General features: G+C 40.9%; 1 protein-coding gene across 1 annotated transcript in view; it reads left to right on the top strand.

The window, feature by feature from the left end:
• SEC14L1 (SEC14 like lipid binding 1) overlaps positions 1–22,883 on the top strand; it is a 45,253-nt gene that overhangs the window by 6,256 nt on the left and 16,114 nt on the right. Inside the window, exons 3-6 of the mRNA XM_080629416.1 lie at positions 18,382–18,531; positions 18,622–18,753; positions 20,689–20,817; positions 21,071–21,305. Coding sequence (XP_080485542.1) covers positions 18,382–18,531; positions 18,622–18,753; positions 20,689–20,817; positions 21,071–21,305 — 646 coding nt within the window. The remainder of the gene's footprint in view (positions 1–18,381; positions 18,532–18,621; positions 18,754–20,688; positions 20,818–21,070; positions 21,306–22,883) is intronic.

Below are 22,883 nucleotides of genomic sequence, written 5' to 3'. Positions count from 1 at the left end.
GGTTCAATGATAGATTAGATTAGAAAAAAGAAATTGTTTTTTTCTTTTAGATTGACAAATTAAACTATAATCCCTTGATCTAGATTTGGGATGAGTTTCCTGATCGGGCAGTACATAATCTTTTAATTTTAAAGGTTATTACTTTAAAATGTCATTTTAAAAACAATAACTGTGTCAAGTTAAGTGCCAGATCTGCTCATCGATCCCTACAATTCTTGTTCTTTCTAGTCTTTTTTTTTTTTTTTTCTTGGAAAAACTGCATTCAGCAAACCATGTGAAGGGGCTGAGAGGCTCAGGAGCAAAAGGAAACCATTCTCCAGGTGCTTTTGACAGCACAAAGTAGGCTTTAGGTGTATAGAGAATTTATTCCCCTGATGTAGTGCATCTTCTTGAGGCTTTTATCTTGGATACCCAAAGCCTGGGAGTGGGAGCAAGCTGAGCTTCCACTCTTAACTTGCTCGGCTTCTGTCCTATGACTCCCAGACTCTCAGCAAACTTTGCTTCCTGTCTTTGTTGAAAATCCAAGGTTAGTTGTTCCACTGAGGTGGAACAGTGCCTTGTATGGATTTTCTTATTTTATACTAAGTGTCTGCAGTTCAGCTACTGGTTTATGTCATTGTTGATGGCCTCTTGTGTTAGCACATGTTGTAAGGACAAATGAATTTTTGGCCATTTGTTTGGAATGAACCATGGTTAACAGATGTAAGAGTTAAGTTGAGCACTAGGGGAAAGTATTGACTTAGCCTGCTTACTGTGCAATTCATGTGTTGTTTCATGGCCCTCTTAGCTATTTCCATGGCTAGCTGCTTCTGGTTTTTATGGGCAAACACATGACCTGACTATAGCTGACAGCTGCAGTTCTGCTCACTAAATGCTTTGCATCAATTGTTTTTAACAAGTTTTTTACACTTGAAAAGCTAACCCACCACTACTGTCAAACTCTGAAAGGTGTCAGTGGAAGAGAAATACGTATCAAAACAGCTCTTGTTCCTTTGTTCTGAAAGCACTCCAAGCTTTTCACCCTCTGCAGGTGTTTTAGCTCTGAGGCTGGTGCGAAGTGCTGCTCTATGATCTGTTGATCAGCCAAATGATGTTGTCTTTGAGTTTAAATTTTGAAACACATGGGAATCTGGCAGAAAGGAAGTGGTTAACACATTCTGCAGAGGCCTAGACACTCATGGTACTATAGTTACCATCTGGAAAAGGTGTAACTTCATTCTCCTAGTTTAACATGTGGTTACCATTAAGCAGCACATGTAAAAGCCTTCAAAACCCCTGTGGGAGAGAGATATGGTGTATTTATTTTTTGTTAGTTTTGAAAGCATGGCCACTGAGAAGCCAGGGGTTGCTTGGAGATCAGAGGCACCGGCTGCAGATGTAGGATGAGGTATTTCCATATGGTACAGCCAGTTATGTGCACTTCCGGCTTGAACAATCTGCCCTTCCTGTTCCTGTGGAGCTTTTACTGCTGTCTTACCACAGAATATTTGAACTGCTATGCTTTTAGGAAACAAACACACCATGAAAGAGGAGGGAGAAGGACAGCCTAAGGGACTGGAGGTGACTCCCAAGATATTCAGTCAGAGTCCAGCTTTTGGAACACAGGATTGAGGGGTCTTCATTGTAACCGAGGCTGGTTTTGCTTTGCACTAGGTTTAAATTCAGTATGTTTCTGGAAGGAGGGCAACTTGTGTTCTGAATATAAAATGAATCTTCTGAGAATTTGCAAGGAAATGTGTTAATTAGCTCCAGTTCAAATTAATTACAGGTTAGTTTTAAATGGTCTCTTTTCTTTTCTCTCAAGTGTCTTCCAATTTTTCATGTAGTTCAAAATTACTGTGTGTATATTCTAAATTAAGAACTAGGCTGTTAAGCTGAATTATGAACTTTTTATCTCATTTTTGTGATACATTTAAGGCAGGTCAGATTGGCAGCTCAGTTAAAATTTAAGGTCTTAACATTACATTTCTGATAATGTAATAATTTGGCTTTCTCACAGCCAATTCACATGTGGCTAGTTTGGTTATAATGAGTAGTGTTTGAGGTGAGAGTTGTGCTGATGGAAGACATGGTGGCAGCATGGCTGGGAAGCTCCTGTTGGAAGGGCATCATGCAGCTGCACTGCAGTATGGAGGAGCCCTGCCAAAAGAGTACAAGCAAGCAATGAGCCATCAAAATTTGAGATGAGGTCTCAACGTCTTGGCTTTTCTCTGCATTGCTTTTGCTCAAATAATGCTGATTTCAGCCTAGTCCACAAAGGTTTTCAGCTTGTGATTCATGAGCTTGCTGTAAGGGTCAGAGAAACACAACCAAATATATGGTTTCCCGTTATAGCTGTTGGTGTACCAGCTGGCTCCTGTTGCTTTCTTGCAAAGGCATGTTCATCAGCAAGGCAGCTTAGAGAGGTAGGCTGGTCAAAAGCTGCCTTAGAAAAAAGGGAAAATAACCCCCTTGTCAGCCTCATTTCCTCAGCAGGCTCACTTGGGGCTGGTGAACCCTTCTGCACCATCAGTGAACTGATGGCAGCTGGCCACAAGAAGGAAGGAACAAGTCAGCAAGGCATTTGTCAGTGCATGTTGCACTGTGGGAGCCCTCCATTCCATGGGGAAATAATTAGGGAGCTGCAGTTTGAAAAATGCCTGTAAAATTGCTGTAACAGTAAATGAAGGGGCTTAGGAATTTGATGCAGCAGTCTTCAGGCCTGGTATTTAGCAGTGCAAAGTACTTGTAAATTGTGGTTAATAGCTTGGAGTTGTGGATTCTGAGAACTGCTTTGGCATTAAGGGAAATCTGTCCTAAATGAAACAAAGAAAAAGGTATTTTGGATGATCTAATCAGGTAGCATGCCAGCTGACTGTTTGGCTTCCTTGCTTTATATTCAGGTGGGAAACTTCAGAGCTGACCATTTTCTGTCCTGGATTTCTCTTGGGTTTTACTTCATGATAATTTGGTTTGGGGACTATGTATCAGTATATTTGAAAATAAAAACATCATGGGGCTGTTGGAACCTGACATCTTTAACTGGTGACAGCAAAGGGATGGTGGGAAGGAGCAAAGAGAAGCTATCCTTTTGTATTAAAGATGAATTCTTATTTAAACTGTTGTAATTCTTAATTATATCTGCTTGGGTTCTCTTAAATCAGCATTTCTGTCATGGTCAGATTGGTAAAGTTAAATGTCTACTTCTGGAGGGTTATGTACATTTTGGTTACTTGTTAGAGAATTAAACTTTTCATTTTGACATTATTTACATCCTCAAAACTTATATATAGATGCTTTTTGGAATGGATGCAGATCAATCTGTGTAACAGATAAAAACTACATTGCAAACCTCTTAACATTTCAGCCTCTCTGTGCCTGATAACTTTCTGCCTTGCCTACTGCTGCTGTAATATTATATTATACTGCTTTGATAATAATAGATGTCATTTTGTGAAAACGAACATTTCTCTGGTGATGGCCAGGATGGGGATGTGTCATTTCTGTTTGTTTATGCCACAAAAGAAGGGGAGCAGTTAGCTGCATGATGAGAGCACTTGCTTTCTTGAGTGCATTGTGTCTCTTCATTTAGTGTAAAATGTGAATGTCATAGACATTAAGTGCTGTTCAGGAACATCAGTCAGCAAAATCCTTTCCAGAGAACATTTTTTTTCTGGCTGCTTCATGCAGTGTGTAAATTATACTGTTTAATGTGCAAAACTCTCTCTTTGCTGTTCAATTTATTGGCCTGTGGATAAATTCTTCATTACTGAATCCATGGCTCTATGAAATTACTTAGTTCTATTGGAGTGTTTCATGGTCTGCATGATGCAGCCACTGATGTTGTAACGAACAGAATTTAAAGCAATTTCACTTGAACTTGTTTGTTTTGTGACTAAACTGATTATTGCTTTTGTTTGCCTTTCTTTGCTGTAAAGGAGGACAAAGAACAAATAATTGATTGTCTGTATTCATTTTAATTGCTTTTAAGAAAACGATCAAAGAAGTCTTGACTGTTCTTTTTACTGGGCTTATCTTTTGAAGTGAAGTGGTATCTTTCTGCATCGGAGTGTGGGAGTTGACCACCTTAGCATGCCAGGGATGCATCCAGCAGTGGTATTATCTGGTTGTTGATATCTTAATGATGTATTGGGATGTGGGGAAAAGAATTGTGTTCTGTCTCTTGATGAGAACCTCAGTATTGAATTGCACCATAAGGCCTATGTAGCCAATGTGCTATGTGTCTGGCAGTGGCCAAGAGCAGTCTCTGTGTCTAGGGAAGGGAACAAGAATGATATAAACATACGGTAACACTCTGGGGATATTTCATCCTAAGCAATGTGTCTTGACAGCCCTTCTGCTCCAGACAGTGCCCGTTGTCGTAATAACACTCTGTGTGCTTGCGTTCTTGTGCCTGCCCGCTTTCTAGAGCCAAGTGAACTTTATCGTGACACCCTGCAGCAGGAGTTTGTGCTTCATGACACTGTCAAGAGATGTGTTTTATCTAGAGCCTGACTCCTGCTTGCTCAGCTTCACACCGCCTGCTACTGGTGTTGGAAGAGGCACTAAAACCCCTACTCATGTTCTTGCTTGCCCTGTTAGATATCTCCCTCAGTTTTTAAATTATTCTTTTTCATGGTGATGAGTCTTACTGTTTCATAATTTATGATTCCATGTGAAGCACCACTATGGTTCTGTAAAGTTCATCTTCTACCATTTCTAACCTTTTTTTAGGTTCTCCTGATACATCAGACAGGTATTTAGGTTGGTTTTTTATTTAATGTTAACTTTCTAGCTTGAGGTACATTGTCTGCAGGCCCCGGGCCCTATCATGCTGCATTTTGATGACATTCCATTGACGTTAGTGAATGGTCAAGATTTAATTGATGTACTAATAAATGTTAATTGGTTTGCTTAATAGAGTACAGCAGCTCTCTACCTGGAAGGTGGTATTTTCCTGGTCCAAAAGCCAAACAGACCTTTACAGTTGAGCCATGCTACTTATCTTGAATTAGGCCCTTTTGGCAAAGCTTTCCTTTACTGATTATACTCTTGGTAGAGTGAAATCACTCTTGCAGTGCTTAAGGGGACCAATTGCGTCTGGGCCAGATGAGAAGCTGGTGGGTGCAGTCTGAGGCAATGAAGTCAAACCTGTTTCACTGAACGTTTGTGGGGGGTGATCTGTATGGAAATCAGGAGACTTTGTTGGTTGTGGTTGTACAGGTCTTTAACCTTTCAGACAATGGTTTAATGAGGAATCCTGAGCCTATTCCGTAGCAATGCTGTAGTCATCCTTTCCTCCCCCACTCATAAGTTAGGTTTTGTCTACACAATAATAATTGTATTTAAAATACCCTAACATTTTCCAGATGTTAAATGTGTTTTAGCAGACCTTTTTGTAAGTGGCTGTGATTCTAAAACCAAAAACGTGACAAAATACTAGTTGTAGGACTCATAAAAGTGAGACTTAAGCATGGTACAATGGAGCAGTAAGGAATATTTTGACTGTTCCAAAAATAGATCCTCAGTGGACATAGTAGGATTGCAGCTGAATTTTAAAGTAAAACTGGCTGCAAGGAAGCCAGACACACAATTTTGTTAGCTGGAAAGGAATGGGGAAGCTAAATACCAAATTCTGCTTTCAGTGTGACAGTATCCTGTGCATTTGTGAGATGCCTGTTTAGCAATGCAGAGCGCAGTTGTCACTGTTCAGCTGCTCAGACAAATACTGGTTATTTACAAGCCATGCTAAGACAAGCTTAATGGTTTACAGTCATTTTGATCTGTGTATCTTAAAAATCTTGAAGAAAGCTCTGTTCCTGTTTTGTGTACAGGTTTGTGTATTGCCATTGTTACAGAAAAATAGGAAGTGTTTGGGAATAGCTCACATTCCCCAGTAATCACATGTTGGTCTCCAAGCATTTAAGCTTTCACTGGCCTGCTGCCAGCCTTTACTGTGATGCTCTTTTGGAGGTCAGCCTCTTCTCCATAGTACTTTAACCTTGAGCCAAAGCAGTCATGTCCTGTGCATTTGGGGTCAGAAGCCAAGTTCTCTATTCTAGAAACTACTGAAGTTGACTCTAATTCCAGGGCACATTCTGTCAAAGAAACTGTTGTGCTCAGAGCTATGTAGCTTCTGGGCCAGAACTGATTTCCATCTGTCTGGCTTGGAATGCAGGCAGAGCAAACACTCATTTTCTCTGCAGTATAGTTTTGCACATGCATTTAATATAAACAAGTTAAAGTGAAATAGCAAGTCAATCTGATATTGCTGTTGCCCCCACTAGTTCAGCTAAGGTCTGTGTATACTGAAAAACAACTTACAGCCTTGTGGCTGTGAAGTCTGTCCTTGTTCCACCTTCAACCTAGACCATGAGCCTAGAACAATGTTAGTTGGTTTGGGTTTTTTTCTAACCAGCAGTTTGATCTTGATCTCCCAGTCACAAGCCAGCCTAACCTGAGTGATCTGACTTCCCTGCTTACTCCAGAGGAAAGGAAGATTTACATTGAGATGGTTGGGGTTTCTATTCTTAATCTTTATTTTTCTTGAGGAAGCAGTGGTACTTGCCCAACTTCCCTGTTCTAGCTTCTCATTTTAGATACTAATGTCTCAAGGTTGTGCAGAGACTGCAGTTGAAGTTACTTCACTCTGTAGTGGAGTGGCACTGTGCCTTGGGCTCTTTGGGGCTCTCTGGATTTCTTGAAAGAAGGCAAAGAGTTAATGATCACTCGTGAGTGTCTGGAAGGCAGGCAAGTGGAACTCTTAACTTTTCCACTGGCTGTCCAGTTTCTTCTCAGATCCCACCCTGGCCACACGTTTGTTCTCTGAAGATGGACATTCAGGTTCCCAGCCACGAATCAAGTATTACATAGTCCCAGCTATGCAGATTTATTTAAGCAAACCACAAATTACTTGTATCTGTTTGCAAGAAAGCACTCTTCCAGTTAAAGTACCGTTGAGGCATGCCTGTGGTTATTAAAGATCATTTTTTACAGATGAAAGATGGTATATGAGCCTTTGTCTGCCGGTTAGATTCTGTTTCCCCAAAATGTGCTTCCTGCTGAATTAGTATACCTTTTGCCACCAAAAGTTTTAGTAAATTTGCATGAAATCATTGAAGAGTTTACTTTTTATCTGGAAGATTGTGTCTCTGCATGCAGCAGAATGGTTCTTAGGTGGTTAAAAGGCAGTCCTCTTCCAGTTTCATGCTTCTCTATGCAACAATCAAGGCACTCTAATTTTGCTGGAAAAGCTGCTCTGTGACCACTTCTCTGAAATAAAAATACCCAGATTTTGAATAGTATCCATGCAGGAATGGTACACTGAGGGGGATGAAGTAAAGATCTGTATAGACAGAGCCTGTGTGGGTGGCTTGACTGGTCACATCCTCAGGAGAATAGAGGTTTCTCTTCTGGCTGAGGAAAGCAGAGGCTCTTTGCTTGGTTTGCTGAGGTGGTTACCACAGTTGCATAACTCCACAGTGAATTACCAGTAAAATTCCACTTCTCTGGATGATTGCTTTGTGGCGTCTTTTATCTCCTGCTTTATTTATAAGGTCAAAATAATTTTAATGAAATATTAAAATATTATTCAAGCTTGAAAACACTGGATGCCAAATCTGTAGCTGACACATTTATGCTACAATACAGAGGAAGTTTGCATCAGGCCTTCCTGTTCCGCAGTAACTCCTTGCTTCTGCTTTTTGCCTTTTCTTCTATCTGCTACCTTGCTTTGGGTTTTGGGCAGGCTTAGGTAAATATGCTAAGCTTATATTTTTAGTATAACTCAACTTTGTCAAGAATGCTTTATTAATATATATTATCAAGTATTTCTTTGGATAAGCTTTGAGTTTGACTGCTATTTAATTGTAGATGCTATGTAAATGGAGCATCTATTCAATAAGCTGCCTTTGAAATCCTTTTGGTTTCTGGTTTGTATGCTGGTAGAAGGATGAACACTTGCTTGGTTCACATCTACTCCAAAGAGAATGTAAACTCTGAAATACGTGTAAACCCTTAAATTACTACCAAAAAAAGGATTGTTTTTTTTTTCCCTGATACTGCTACTATCTTAATTTGGGTTTGATGTCTTCTGTAACTTTCAGTAGCAGAAGATTGTTCTAAATGAAACTGTTAATGGAAGTGATGTTAATGTGCATATTCCTATCCAATCAATGCATACTTAGCATGAATTTCTCCAAAACATTCTCTGCAGCAGCTTCCTAGAGGCATACTTGTTGCGAACAGTATCCTGTGATTGGCAGCCAAGATAATATCCCAAGAGGCATGTGTTTGGAGGTGATGTAAGGTGCAGTAAGCATATTTGGATTTCAGTAGGACTTTTGATGTTATCCCCGTGTGGTGGCCTCAAAGGAAAGAAATTGAAGAACAAGCAAGACAAACCCATTTTGAAGATGGGTACCAAAGTTTTAGAACATGGTGTAGGTCCTGTGATGAAATTGCTTGAAGACCTGTCCAGTTTCAGTGGTAGCTTTTCCAAACGACCTGGATGATACAACAAACAGGGTGCTTGCTGAGTTTTCAGTGGTGGACTTGCTGCGTTAATGGCTGGACTTGGTGGTCTTCAAGGTCTTTTCCAACCTAAACGGTTCTGTGATTCTGTGTTTGTGAGTGTTTTGCATCTGACAGGAACTCACAGCTAGCTTACATGAACTAGCCTTGCATGGTGGCTGTTAGGGCTGTTCAAAATGCCAAGCTCTGCATTTGGTCTAAATTTGGAATGTCCTTAAAGACGATAGTGATCAGCGCTGTAACCATGGAAATGCTGCCTGAACTAGAGAGATGAGCAGAAATGCCAGTATTTGTGTGTTAGTGCTGCTACATTCACTTGGAAGTGCTTTGTAGCAGTGTTAACACATGAAAGGTCCTGTTGTCAGAAGTCCAGGGTGGTGTGTGATGTGTTGTATAAGCAGCACTCTTAACTGCTAACTGTCGAGCATGCAGTCTCATTTATAATACCAGTTCAGTGCTATTTCATGATTTTTGTGATTGGTAGTGTGTATAAACTGTTATTATGCCAGAAATTTCACATGAAGCTGTTTCTTTTCTGCTGCACGAGACTTCAAAGAGATTAGAAACATCTGAAATAGCCTGGACTGTGTCTGCAGAGCTCTGTAGGTGTTGATACTTCCTGTTATGCACAGGAGAACTTTGTTCCTTGTCAAAAGCCCCCGGTTATCTGTTCTGAGAGCTTGGTTTGATTCCCCTGTGTACATCCAGTATGTGTTTTGGATGACTAGTGCCTTTTGTAGTGATCCAGAAGCAAACCAAAAATTGTCTCCAATTTATTCTGATCTCAGCTAGAGTAACTCATTTGAGCTAAAGCACAAGAATAGCGAGGCCAGGGGGGACCTTGAAGATGCTCCAAGTGCTGGAGCACCTCTCCTGTGAAAGGAGGCAGAGAGAGCTGGACTTCTTCAGCCTGGAGAAGAGAAGGCTCTGGGGAGACCTTACAGCAGCTTCCAGTGTCTAAAGGGGCCCAGAAGAACCTGGAGAGGAGCTTTGGACAAGGGCCTGTAAGGACAGGCCAAGGGGAATGGCTTTAACCTGCCAGAGGGGAGATTGAGATGAGCTCTTGGGCACAAGTTCTTCCCAGCGGGGGTGCTGAGGGCGCCCAGAGAAGCTGTGGCTGTCCCATCCCTGGCAGTGTTCAAGGCCAGGTTGGGCACAGGGGCTTGGAGCAAGCTGCTCTAGTGGAAGGTGTCCCTGCCTGTGACAGGGGCTGAAACTGGATGATCTTTAAGGTCCCTTCCAACCCAGACCACTCTGGAATTCTATGAATAGCTTCTGTGCCATTTTCTGATTCCACAGAGATTTTTACTTTATTGAATCAAAGCTGTTCATACAAGGTTATGAAGTAGCTATTGAATTAAGCTTAGTCTTTGTACTGGGTTGTTTTGTAATGGTTGTGGGCAGCATCCTTGTGGCTTTCAGACACTCTTGTGTTTCAGCAATTTGCTGAGTGGTGGTGAAGATCAGAAGCTTTTTCACTGTGTTTCTAGGATTTGAGCAGCAAATTGCTGTGTCTGCTTGGCATGTGGTAGGCCTGTTGACCTATTTGGTAGAACAAGTATTCTGTGTTTATTACATGGTGACATCCACAAGATTACTTTAACAGGTTTTTATTAGCTCTGTTCATACCACATAGGAGTAAGTTAGTTATATTTGAAATGTGCAAGAAACATAACTGGATACATACTTCAAAGTACTACAGGCTTCTAATACATCTAAATGTAAAACTGGATGGAACAGTGTTGTTCTCTTCTTCATACAAAGTACTGAAGTCTAGGGCTTTATGTAGTTAAGCTAAGGGGTGAATTTAAATGTGTTGGGATAAATCTCTCATTCTCCTTTCTGTCTCTATGTTTGCAAGGTACATGTGGGTCAGTCATAGCAGTGTAGGGTCTGAAATCCTTTTCAATGAAACCTGATTAGATCAAGAGGACCCCTTCAAACAAATATGAGTATCAAAAGAAGACAAGGAGGAGTGGGGACTATGCTCTTCTCTATACCTAATAAAACCTTTTCTTCCATTCAGAGCTCTTGAGTGACAGAGGAGCTGTCAGTGCAAGAATTTAATGGCTTTGGTGAATGCCAGGGAAAAAGTGTTTTCTTGTCCACCTCTGCTTTTTGGTTTCATTTCCCTTAAGTCCTGGTTTCCTAGAGAATTTCTCAGGAATTTTCATTTCCATTCCACAAAAGGAGAGGCGAGCTGGGAAAGCTTCATTTACTGGCTTAAGAAGCTTCAGATGATTTGCTAGAGACAAGGCTACTGTGAACAGCAAGTCATCATAGCACTTTATACCCTAACAAGATGAAATGAAGCCCTAGTGATGTTAATGATGTGGCTTCTGTAGTGACCTTCAGGGCTCTGTAGAGCATAGGCTGGTTACCACCCATGGGTGTTTGAAGCACTTTGAGACCTGTGCAAGATCCAGTGATGTTCATATGGTCATGACTGTTTCACATTAGTCTCTGTTGAATCTGTTGTGCTCTTGATTATGATACATAGACCTGGGCTGTAAATTTGAGCGCAGCTTCAGTGCAATATCATAAATATAGCATTATAAGAATCTGAATATCAGGCTGCAGTAAGTACTTGAGCCACTCACTCAGATACTCTACATAAAAGCTCTGCTCACCACACTGGTGAACATCTGAGATTGTTTTTCAAGCTTGCTTTTCTCACTGTTTGAGAAATACGTTAGCCTTCAATTAGAATTCATGATCAGAATTTGTGCAGAGCAGATTCTTGTTAGTACTTGTCTAGTAATTACTATAATAATGTGTATTTGTGTGGTCTATACTGAAAAAAAACCCACCAAAAGAGGAGAGCTTCAAAACCAAAGCAGCCATTGTAGTTCAAGGATTTTATGCATAATTATATTAAACTTTAACAGCCCCCTTTATGAAAATTGGAGACTAAATCCAGCCGTATGAAACTTTAAAGCTGGGATGTATTCCTGCAAAGTAGAAGCAGTTGCGCCATTTGAGGCAATTACTTGGGAATGCTTTGCTTTGGTGGGCTGTGTGTGAGCAGTGCAGGCACTGCTTCTTCCCAGTGCTTCCACTGTTCATACTCTGATGATTGTTTCATCAGGGAGGCCTGGGTCAGTAGCACTTTACACTTGTGTAGTCAACAAGAAGTTCTTAGCCTCTAAAATGCAGCAGAATGTCTTGCTGATACTGACCTGTCCTATTGATTTTTGCATGTAAATTATAGAAGGCTTATTTATTTTATCTTGGATATACTTAATAGTCATTGTTAATACCCATGAGGCCAAACTTCATCTTGTATCCAGGAACAGAGGGTGAAGAAAGTATATCCCATTCCTGAGTGACCTGTGCCATGACAGGGTAAAATGCTTTTGGGCTCTACTAGAGGGAGGATAAAAGAGGGACATAGTAAAATAATATCAAAGTGCAGTTGGCAATGTAGTAAAGTGTGATGGGGAGAAAGGAGACTAATTGTGCAGTGCTTTGCCTGTAGTTTAGGGTAAGGGGCTACTCATGTTTGCCAGGTGAATGACAGTTCTCATTGTAGGAGATTCATTGGAATATGTTCCACTACAGGATGCAGGTGTCCCTGCAGAGCCATCTGCATGGCTGTTGCATCCCATGTTCTGCCAGGTCTCTGCTATTCACACCCTTCCCGAGTACAGCTCACTTTGTAAAGGCTGGATTTTTCTTTTGAGTGAAATTCTGCTCTTCATAGAGTGGAAGAGTTTTTCCTGTTCTAAAATTAATGCGTTAAAATAGAAGTGTATTCAAATATGTGGTGCTGGGATTTAGTTTCTTAAAAAATGAAATGAAACCCAGAGCCTTCCTGGGTGCTTGCTGCCTGCTTAATTTGTCTTGATTCTTAAAAGCTTTAAAGTAGCTCTTGTTCAGGTGAAGGAATATAATTTTGGATTCAGACAAAGGGCTTCCACAAGTTACTTCCTCATGTACCTTCTCATTGCCTGGATCTGTTCAGTGATAAGTTGTTATGCAAACATTGTGTATGTTGATCTCGCTTAGATAGCAGCTTAACCATGAGTGAATCTTGGTGAAAGAGCTTTGGAGGAGCATACTGTGTTCCAGTTCTAATTTGAACCTTTTAAATGGACTTTTAAAGTAGAAATTGTAATGGAAGGCTTAAACTCTTTTCTTTTTTCCCCTTTCAAAATAAGGCATAGTGTTCTCTACACTGTTAAGCAGAGTAGTGGGGCAAAGTCTTGCATCTAGTATTCACTTTTACAAATACCAGTTGTTGAAGTGAGTTATCTCAGTTCTTTGAAAATCTGTCTTGTCATATCTTGATGGCATAGACTGGGCCAAAATTTACGGACAAGTCAAAAATAAGGTTAGTTAAACGACCTCATATTTGTCAAGGACCAGAAATGTGCATATAGAAAATGTCTGAGTTTCAGGTGATACACAGCCCTTCATTTATAGGTCTGAACCTGCCTGTCACGCTTGAGTGGCTTGTCTGTAGTTCCTGTAAGCCTCACTTGTAGTCTTGTGTGACTAAAACCTTCTTGGTCCTCTCCCCAGAGAGAATTCTGAGTCACTGCCAAACAGCCTTTGTTTCCCAGCAATAAGAAAATAACTTCTGTCTTTGTAAATGAAAACATTTAATGAAGTGAAAACATAGAAGAAAAACCCAGTTAAGATCACTCTGAAGGAGGGCTGCTGTGCAGAGACATACTGACCAGAGAGGTTAACTGCCAAAGTGCAAAGTTTAACAATGCTGGTGGCATGGCAGCAGGGGTCTGGCTTGTAGCAGTGAGGGTGTCATTTTGGAGGACAGTTTGTCCTTCCAGAGCTGGCTTCACAGAGATGATCCTTTCCAAAAACCTCTCTACCTGTTTATTAGAGATGTTTTTTTCTTTCCTAGAGTGCAGTCCAGTTCAAATTCCCCCTTCCTGGTATCTGGGAATGCTACCTTGCAAAAAATCTTGTTTCTAGGGCTTTTTGAGGTATATCTGCTTTAATCATCTGCTTTCTTCCACACACACCTGATACCAACTGTTGGCTGATACCAACACCCATGAGATACACTGACACTGAGGTACACACTCCTTTGTGGAAATATAATGATTTTTAAACATATGTAGATATGAAATGGGAAAGAGCTGTGAATGGCAGTATATGGGGGATGAGGAGGTACTTGCTGCTTTGTGAGATATAATCCAAAATTGCTCCTTTCCAAATGCAGCTGCCAAGAATTTGAAACCTCTGGCTTGGCCTCCCATGAGTTTTTCCTATTGATTCGCAGTGCTCTAATGCAGGGGGAGGAAAGGGATATGGTGATAAGTAGGAATGATCAAGACACTGGAATGCAGCCTGTCAAGCCAGGGTAGCATCCTGCTCTAGTGACCCTCCTTGTTTCTTGTGTGTTTAGGGATACTTCAGAATTTCCACACTCTCAAAGTGGATAGGAAAGGATGGTGAATGTTGGTATGCACTTGCAGATTAGTACTTGGACATGGTCAGGTATTGCAGGCAGTCATTAAAGGCTTTATATGGCACAAACAGGGTGCAGCAGACTAGATTTGATTGCCAGGATGAATCTCTTCATGTGCTCTTTTGAGGTGCCTGTGGAGAATGTTATGCTGCTCTTAGAAGATTGCTGTCCCAGCAATTTTGAACATCAAAAAGAATGTCTTAACTTCTTGTTTCATGCCATTAGGCTATTAAGAAAGCACTAAATGTACTTTGTTTTCCAGATGGTGATTGAAATTCCTACTTATTTCACCAGGTTAGAAGTTCTGCTTGGAAGCATAACAGCACAGTGTAAGATTGCCTGCAAGTTCTGTCACATCTTTTTTCTTCTTTTAAGTATAGAAGTTAGGTTTGAGTCATCTAATGGAAATACTGAACAATCCCTACTCTTTAAGGCAGGAGACTGGGAATATATTAATCCAGCCAGAGAAGCTGAGTAACTTATTTGCATAAATGACTGACTTTCCCCACCGAGGGCTGAGCACATGCCTGTTATTAAGGTATTTTATTAGCCCTAGGCATAGGTTGAGAAGCAAAAAAGCCAGAACAGTCTCTTTGGTCCTCCTGAAAATTGGGTTGGGGTCATACCTAAATGCTCTTCTAAAGGTGGTATTTTGGAAGGATCCTGTTATTGCTGACATTAGAATCCCAAAATGTAAGGGCAAGTATAATTCCCTTGGGTATGAGAAATTACAGCAGTGGGTTTAAAATAGCCTTACTTTTTAGTTGCTTTCATGTCTTTAAACACAGCTGCAATACTAGCAAAGATAAAAGTCAAATAAATCCTGTTATTTTGACTCAATGCTGAACATGAGTTGCTAAGGGAAGCAGTTGGGAAAGAAGCTTTAATACAAGGCTATCTTGGTTGAACTTATGCTTGTCAGTGTTCTCACTGTTAGCACACATGAAGAAAGTGAAGGGTTTATATAATGAGCCCATTAAATTTGAAGTTCAAGCTGCTTCACCAAACTGTGTTTTTAGTGATGCACAATGCCAGCTTCTCATGTACCGGAGTACACAAATGTCCCAGAGGCTGGTGGGAAATTGTGCAAGTACATTGTTAGGGAACAACAGAATTGCAGGCTTAAAATCCCTATTTTGAAAGGTCTGTACCACCACAGGATCATTTGGTTTTCATGTCAAGCCTTGCACCAGTTGGAGAGGTTTTGAGGATGAGCATGCCTGTATTTTTACGTGTTACATATCAATCTCCTCACACTGTATGGAGATTTTACTGGAAGAAAATGGCAAAATTAAGTAACATCCTTGCAGCATCATCCTTGGATGCATTTAGTGCTACAGCAGCAGTGCTTCACTCTTGATTTGAGTCTATCAGGATTATTGCAGCTGCTTTACTCTTGAGAACTGTCTTTTGTATCTATACAGTAAAATTAAAATCCTGAGACAATGCTGTGTAATATCTAATGATTTTTATTTGTAGAGACCTGTATGATACATAGAGGAAAATGTGTAGCGTTTTATAATGTGCTCTGCTGTATCAGACTGCTAAAGGAATATTGGATAATGCAGCTCAGTTACTTCCTCTCTGCAAAGCTGGACTTGAAACAAAATTTCTGGTCCAAAACACCTCAATAATGCAGCAAAATCCATTCAGTTCTGTTATTAGCAAAGACAAAGCAGCATTTGATCTTTCTTTAATCTTCTTGTGCTCTTTAGTAGCTCCAGTCCTGGCGATGCACGTGCTGCTTTGACGCATGTGTCTTACCGTGTCATACCACAAATGACAGGTTTTCTGCCTGGGCTGTGCTGATCTGTAGTGAGGTGAGACCTTTCAATGTCCTATAGTCTCCTGCTGCCTTCTCTGCAGTGTGCGAGAACCATTTGCCACATGTGGAAGAGACAGCTATGCTTAAATCAGACCGAATATTTTTATGTGGCTACAGTTTACTATGATCACTTTTTCTTCAAACAAGGCTGTGCTGTGAAATGATGCGTTACAAAAACATTTTGGCAATGGTACATGAACAAAATAAACCCAGCCTAATTTGAGAGTGCAGTAAAATTGACTGTGAACAGTTTTCAGTCCTCTCAGTGCATGTTCTTTAGGGAGAAAGAATCCTGTGTCACTCTTAATCTCTTTGAAACTGTCAAGTGTTTTGTTGCCGTAAGTGTGGAGCTTGCCAACTTTTGGCAGATAATTATTTTGTTCTCTTCCAAATTTAACCACATTGCATTCAGGCTTCCCATTCAGAACAACACATTCTTCTTAGGCATTTCTTTTTCTCACAGTTCAGTAAATGTAAAAAAAAGAAGCAGGTAATGTATTTTGCAAGTGTTCACAGGGCAAATGGGAAGCATTTTGAGAGCTAAGATGAGAAATGCATCAATATGTGCAATGAAGGAGATTTGCAAAGGCTTGGCATTGAGGAGACTACTCAGATGGGGAAGATTTATCGTGATCCAAAAGTAAAGAGACTTTGAAAATAGTGAGAAAAATGTTATCTACTTCACTTTCTGTCTTGTCTATAAAATAATTGAGGTAACATAAAGTCCTCGAATCGAAATATTCAATGAAGCAGTCTTAAACCAGAAGTATCTCTCAGTTCTGCTTCGGGAAATCTTTTCATTCTGACTTAGTACAATATTTAACTGCAGTCAATATAGTTGAAAAAAGGATTAAGTTTAGGAAGAATGGTGGCACTTACTCAGGCTGAGCTATTCTTAACTGTAAAATGTCCAGCCTTCTGTCCAGAACAAGAACCTCATAGAAGGAATAAGAAACTTCTTATACCCTATTAATAGGACCCATCCTCCCTCCCTCTTGGAGCTGTGGAAGGCTTTTCCCCAGTGCTTGCTGTTGTGTTCTGACACTAATGCTCTGTCACTTCTGTTGTGCACACACATCTTTGACCTTAGGAATTATTTCTATTTGTAATTTAACCAAAACCAGCTGTGCACAGATGCAGAGCCTGACAAAAGGAGCATGTGTGCTCAGTCACTCATGGGTTGTGCTTCTCATATGGTTACAGAGGAGCTTTATGAACTCAGGACAATCATGCTGCAGAAATGCTTTACAGGTATGTATGAGGGGGGAAAAAGGCTGGCCCTGTTGGAGTGCTTTGCACCAATGTCCCCATAGTAACACTGAGTTCCAACTCTGTTTTACACTGGTAACAAAGTATTTTAAGTCATCTAAAGGCAGAATCAAGAGACCTTTTCTCTTCTAGTGCCACCAGTGCATACTTTCTGCAGCTGCTTGTTTTCTTCCACACCCTCTCCCTGTTGGTGCTGTTCCTGTGCTGCAACCCAGCTGTATTCAGAGCAGTTAAAATCATCTGAAAGGCCAGCGTGGATGTTTTAGTTCTTTTAAAGGATTGTTTCATGTTCTGCTTGCAGATTTATGTTATTGATGTTTTCTTCTACACTGGCACATGTTGCAAATCCTGCCTTTTCTCCAAAGCCAGCTAGGTTCTGATAATAGCAAAAATGAAAAACTTCAGCATGTGGGAAGGAGGTTAAAGAATTAGTTCCTTTACTGCTACCCCATGAGGAAAAAAAGCCAAAGAGAAGTGGAAGTACATTAGTGACTACAAAAAAAAAGGGGAAAAATAGCAGTTACGTTGTGTTCTTTAGGCATAATGGTTCTAAAACTAGAATTCAATGAGTTTAGTAGTGGGGATAATTTCCATTTTCCTCTTGCCTGTTTTACTTATCCCAGATTCTTAACTATCCTTTCTGAGTGTGTCTGATTTAATACCATTTTCTCATGTATTTAACAGATTAACTTAGTTACATGATTGTATTCTTTAACCAGAATCAAAGCTATTGCTAGCTTGGCATTATTGCAAAGAGTTTAAATTTTAAGTATGAAATGGCCTCATTGTATTGGAAAGACTGTTGTAGGACAGAATTGCAAGCTTAGTAAAGTGTGTAGTGAAATCATTATGAATACTCTGTGCACAGGGAGCTTGAGAGCTCTGTTAGCTTAAGGAATGGGTTTGGAAATGTTCTTACTAGACCTTTGGGAGCTGTATGGAAAACCCTTCAGACAGCTTGGTGAAACACTGATAATTAGCTTGGGTTTTAATCCAACACAATTGTTTTGTTGTGTGGTATTTTAGAACTAGAAGGTTTTATCTGGGGATTGTCATTGTGTGTAATGAACGATTTTCTTCTTGGAGGGGAGAAATGGGGCATTTTGGGTGTTTTAAAAATTGCTTTACCTGGAAAAGGCTGTATGAGGAGCATATTAATAAATGGACTGTTTGGAATGCCACTGTGACTTTATCATGGGGACTCTAAGATGGCTCAATCCCTTCTACTAAAGGTATGAAGGGCATTGTGCCTACAAGTGCTGGTGATGTTAGTGAAGGACTCCCCTGTATGCCTTCAGGAATTGTGTTGATAGTTTTTCTTCTTTTTCCATCTGTCTAGGCATATGAAAGAAGGTTTCCTACATGTCCTCTGATCCCAATGTTTGTAGCCAGTGACACTGTAAATGAATACAAGAGTGAGGATGAAGCTATCCATGTGATTGAACGGCGCTGTAAGCTGGATATAGATGCACCACGGCTATTGAAAAAGGTGATTAAGTCTGAAGTGCTTGTTTTATGCTTTTGGATATCCTTTCACATGGGTTTTGTATCTTAATGGAATCTATGTCATCTTCCTCAGATTGCAGGAGTGGATTATGTCTACTTCATCCAGAAGAATTCTTTGAACAGACGAGATAGGACTTTACATATAGAAGCGTATAATGAAACCTTCTCTAATAGAGTCATCATTAATGAGCACTGCTCTTACACAGTAAGTAACAGGCTCTTGGTGGTGCTACAGGTGGAGCTGGGGCAGTGTTTAGATTTCAGGACAATACAAATTTGGTTGTTCGTGGTTTTTTGCCTTGCAAGAAAAAATAACAGACACACCAGCAGAAGTGAGAATTGTTGCTAGTGTTAAATGTAACACACTCGCTTGAAGCACTGAAGCAAGTTTGGCACCCTCTTGCTTGAGCATCTTCTCAGAGAGCAGAATACAACATAACTTGCTGTGTTTGACAGCTCTGTTCAGGCAAATCTGAGGTTTGTAATAGCAGTGTGGGGCTGGTGATACCCTGACAGAACTGTTAAAGGAAAGTTCAGTGTCACTTACTTGCCATCTGCTCAGCTCAAATGTTCATTGAGTCAGCTTTGGTTTAACCTCATTTCTTCCATCATTCTTGGTCATCAGTACAAAGGTTTTCTGATGGAGGAGTCTGGTGGCATGCTTCCTGCTGTGCTCTGGTCCTGTTCTTTTTGGAATGGCGTAGCCACTACTCATAGGCTCATACAGCACACACATAGAGGTAAAACTTCAGGTCAATGTTAAAAGTCAAATCAAAGCTAGCAAATGTAACTGATTTATTTAGTTTGTAGCATTCTTTCTGTGTGCAGATGATAACATTTTCTGCTGTGGAGAGAACCATGGTTAGAAGGCCAGTTTGTCAAACCCACTTGACACTATCACCTGATAATTTTTTAATTATTATTTCTGCAGTTATTTCCAAGGCACATTTAAAACTACTTTTCCACCTGCAATTTTTCTGTGAAAGCTCTGTTTAAGCAGGTGAAATGCTGCATAGAAAAGTGCATGTGGCAAATACATACAAATCACTACACATCTCCTTGCCCTTGCACTGTTTGATCAGTAAATTAGGTAAATACAAAACCAGAATTTTAATTCAAGAACAAATTGGTTTGGAAAATGGATTGTTATTAAAGTCATTTTATAATTGAATTTGTGAAAGGACAGGAAGCTTCTTAAATATTATTACTATGATTTGTGCTTATTTAGGCAGTACAAGCTGTTCGTATACCCCACATTCTCTAATGCAGAAGAAGCAAATGAAGGGAAATGTTTTCTTTTCTGTAATTGTCCTGTTATGAAGTGTTGATCCCATTCCCAGTCAATTCTAGCATGTTTTGAAGGTTAGGGGAGCTTTAAGGCATCAGGACAGTTGCATGCTCAGAAGTCCAGCCTTCCATGATGTTTGTGTAACTACAAATTCAGAGCCCAGCCTGGAAATTCCTTAGACAAGTCTTTTTCTTAGAGGGTTTAGAAAACAGTTTTTCTTCAGTGTATCATCATCAATCATAGAATCATCCACATTGGAAAAGACCTTTAAGATTGAGCCCAACTGGAGGTAGTAGCATCTCTGTTTCAGGATCATCTCTCAGTGAAGTAAGATACAAGCTAAGAAGAAGGTTCAGAGTGCTTGATGATAGCTTATTCAGCTGTCAATCAACTGAGAAGTAGCATTCTTTCAGTAGCATTATCATTGGAAAACTAAGTAAGATAATTTTCAATCTACAAAATATGAAGGTACTTTGCATGTCAAGGGAACAATCTAGTGCAGTGTGTCTGTTGCTACAGTGCTTGGAAATGCTGACACTACTGGCTGCAGTCCTCAAGCTATCTGGCCTTGGTCATCAGTCCAACCTGCAGCAGCAGAAAGCTCCCTGCTCCACATATATGCTATAGTCACAGCCTGTGTGTAGAAATTACATAGTGTTAGTTGTATAAATGTGCTAGTCCTTTGGCTCTTGGCTGATGCACTGGTATTTCTCTACCCTCCCCTTTCTTGTTAAGAAGAAATTGTGCTGTGCTAGCCATGGGTAGAACAAGAAACGGTCATTTCAAATATTGGGAGGGAGGAAAAATACTAAATGAGTAATTAAAGCTGTATGACTTCCTTTTACCTAATAGGTTCATCCTGACAATGAAGACTGGACCTGTTTTGAGCAGTCAGCAAGTCTGGATATAAAATCTTTCTTTGGTTTTGAAAGCACAGTGGAAAAGATCGCCATGAAGCAATACACCAGCAATATTAAAAAGGTGAGCTTGCAGTCACGAAGCAGGTGCCCAGCTCCCAGTTACCAAAAGACAGCGTAGCCACTGCTAAGTAACAGGCTGCTCTGCTCAGAAAGCTGGGCTGTTTATTTAGCCTAGGGCAGCATGTGTGTATAGGTCTGTATTTTCAAGTGAAATAATCTTGAAGAGGCCTGGCCACTTCATGGATTTTCAGCCTAATCTGTTCTGTGTCTAAATGGGTGGTTTCAGTAGCTGAAATATATTTTCCTTTTTGAAGGGAAAAGAAATAATAGAATACTACCTGAAGCAGCTGGAGGAAGAAGGAATAACTTTTGTTCCTCGTTGGACTCCTCCTGTTGCATGTACATCAGAGGGCAGTACATCTCACCCAAGACGACCAGTTTCACCTGCTATTAATATACCAGACTCTGCCACAAAGGAGGGCTTGAGCAATAAGGAGATCCTCAACACCTCAAGCAGTCCCTCAGAGCCCACAGCAGGAACACCTGATGGTATGGTGGTCTGACTTATTTTGGTGGGATTCTTTGTCCTCTAGAGGCTCTCCACACTGAGCTGCTTCTGATGGGCAGCTGAAAATCTTCACATTGGCTCTTTGGTAACATACAGTGTTGAAGTGCAGGTTAGCAAAGCAGTAACATGTGGAGTAGCTTGAATAGCTGTAACGTGCTGATCCTTTAGTAAAGGAAGATCAGGTATGAGTGGAAAAACTCTTCACTTTGCCCTTCATTAAGCTGCAAATGAATGGCCTGCTGTATGCCCTGAAATTCAGGATAGGCATTACTATTGCAATAATGAGGAGGAAAGTGCTGAAGGTTTCCTGGACAGTCTTCTGTTGTATCTTCTTAATATGGGAATTTTGGAAAATTCTTGCACTGGGAGATTCAGATCCAAGGTTCTCTAAATATTTCCAGACGCAGCAAGCCCTATGGTGCTGTAGATTGACAAATCAGAATCAGAATTACCAGGTTGGAAGGGACCTTCAAGATCATTGAGTCCAACCCATGCCTTATACCTCGACTAAACCATATCACCAAGTATCACATCCAATCTCTTTTTAAACACATCCAGGGATGGAGACTCCACCACCACCCTGGGCAGACCGTTCCAATATTTTATTATTCTTTCTGTGAAAAATTTCTTCCTAATATCCAACCTGTACCTTCCTTGGCGCAGTTTGAGACTGTGTCCTCTCGTTCTATCAGTTGTTGCCTGATAAAAGAGACCAACCCCCACCTGTCTACAACCTCCTTTCAGGAGGTTGTAGAGAGTGATAAGGTCACCTCTAAGTCTCCTTTTCTCTAGGCTAAACAACTCCAACTCTCTCAGTCGCTCCTCGTAGGGCTTGTGGTCCAAGCCCCTCACCAACCTCGTAGCCCTCCTTTGGACGCGCTCAATCATTTCTACGTCCTTCTTAAACTGAGGAGCCCAGAACTGGACACAGTACTCAAGGTGCGGCCTCACCAGTGCTAAATACAGGGGAAGAATAACCTCCCTGTTTCTGCTGGCCATACCATTCCTAATGCAGGCTAGGATACCATTGGCCTTCTTGGCCACCAGGGCACACTGCTGGCTCATATTCAACTGGCCATCCACCAGTACCCCCAGATCCCTTTCTACCTGGACACTATCCAGCCACACTGTCCCCAGCTTGTAACATTGCAAGGGGTTTTTATGGCCAAAATGTAGGACTCGGCACTTAGACTTATTAAATTTCATCTTATTGGATTCTGCCCATCTATCCAACCTATCCAGGTCTCTCTGCAGAGCCCTCCTTCCTTCCAAAAGATCGACACAAGCTCCCAGCTTAGTGTCGTCTGCAAACTTACTGATGAAAGACTCAATACCCTCATCCATGTCATCAATAAAAATATTGAACAACACCGGTCCCAGCACAGACCCCTGAGGGACACCACTGGTGACTGGTTGCCAGCTGGATGCAACACCGTTCACCATCACCCTCTGGGCCCGGCCATCCAGCCAGTTACTGACCCAGCAAAGAGTGCTCCTGTCCAAGCCATGAGCTACTAACTTCTCCAGAAGTATGTTATGGGGGACAGTGTCAAAAGCCT

The sequence above is a fragment of the Psittacula echo genome (genome assembly GCF_963264785.1).
Source record: "Psittacula echo genome assembly, chromosome: 14".
Classification (NCBI taxonomy): Eukaryota; Metazoa; Chordata; class Aves; order Psittaciformes; family Psittacidae; genus Psittacula; species Psittacula echo.
Note: the sequence above shows the minus strand (reverse complement) of the source record. Positions and strands in the feature narration are given on the sequence as shown.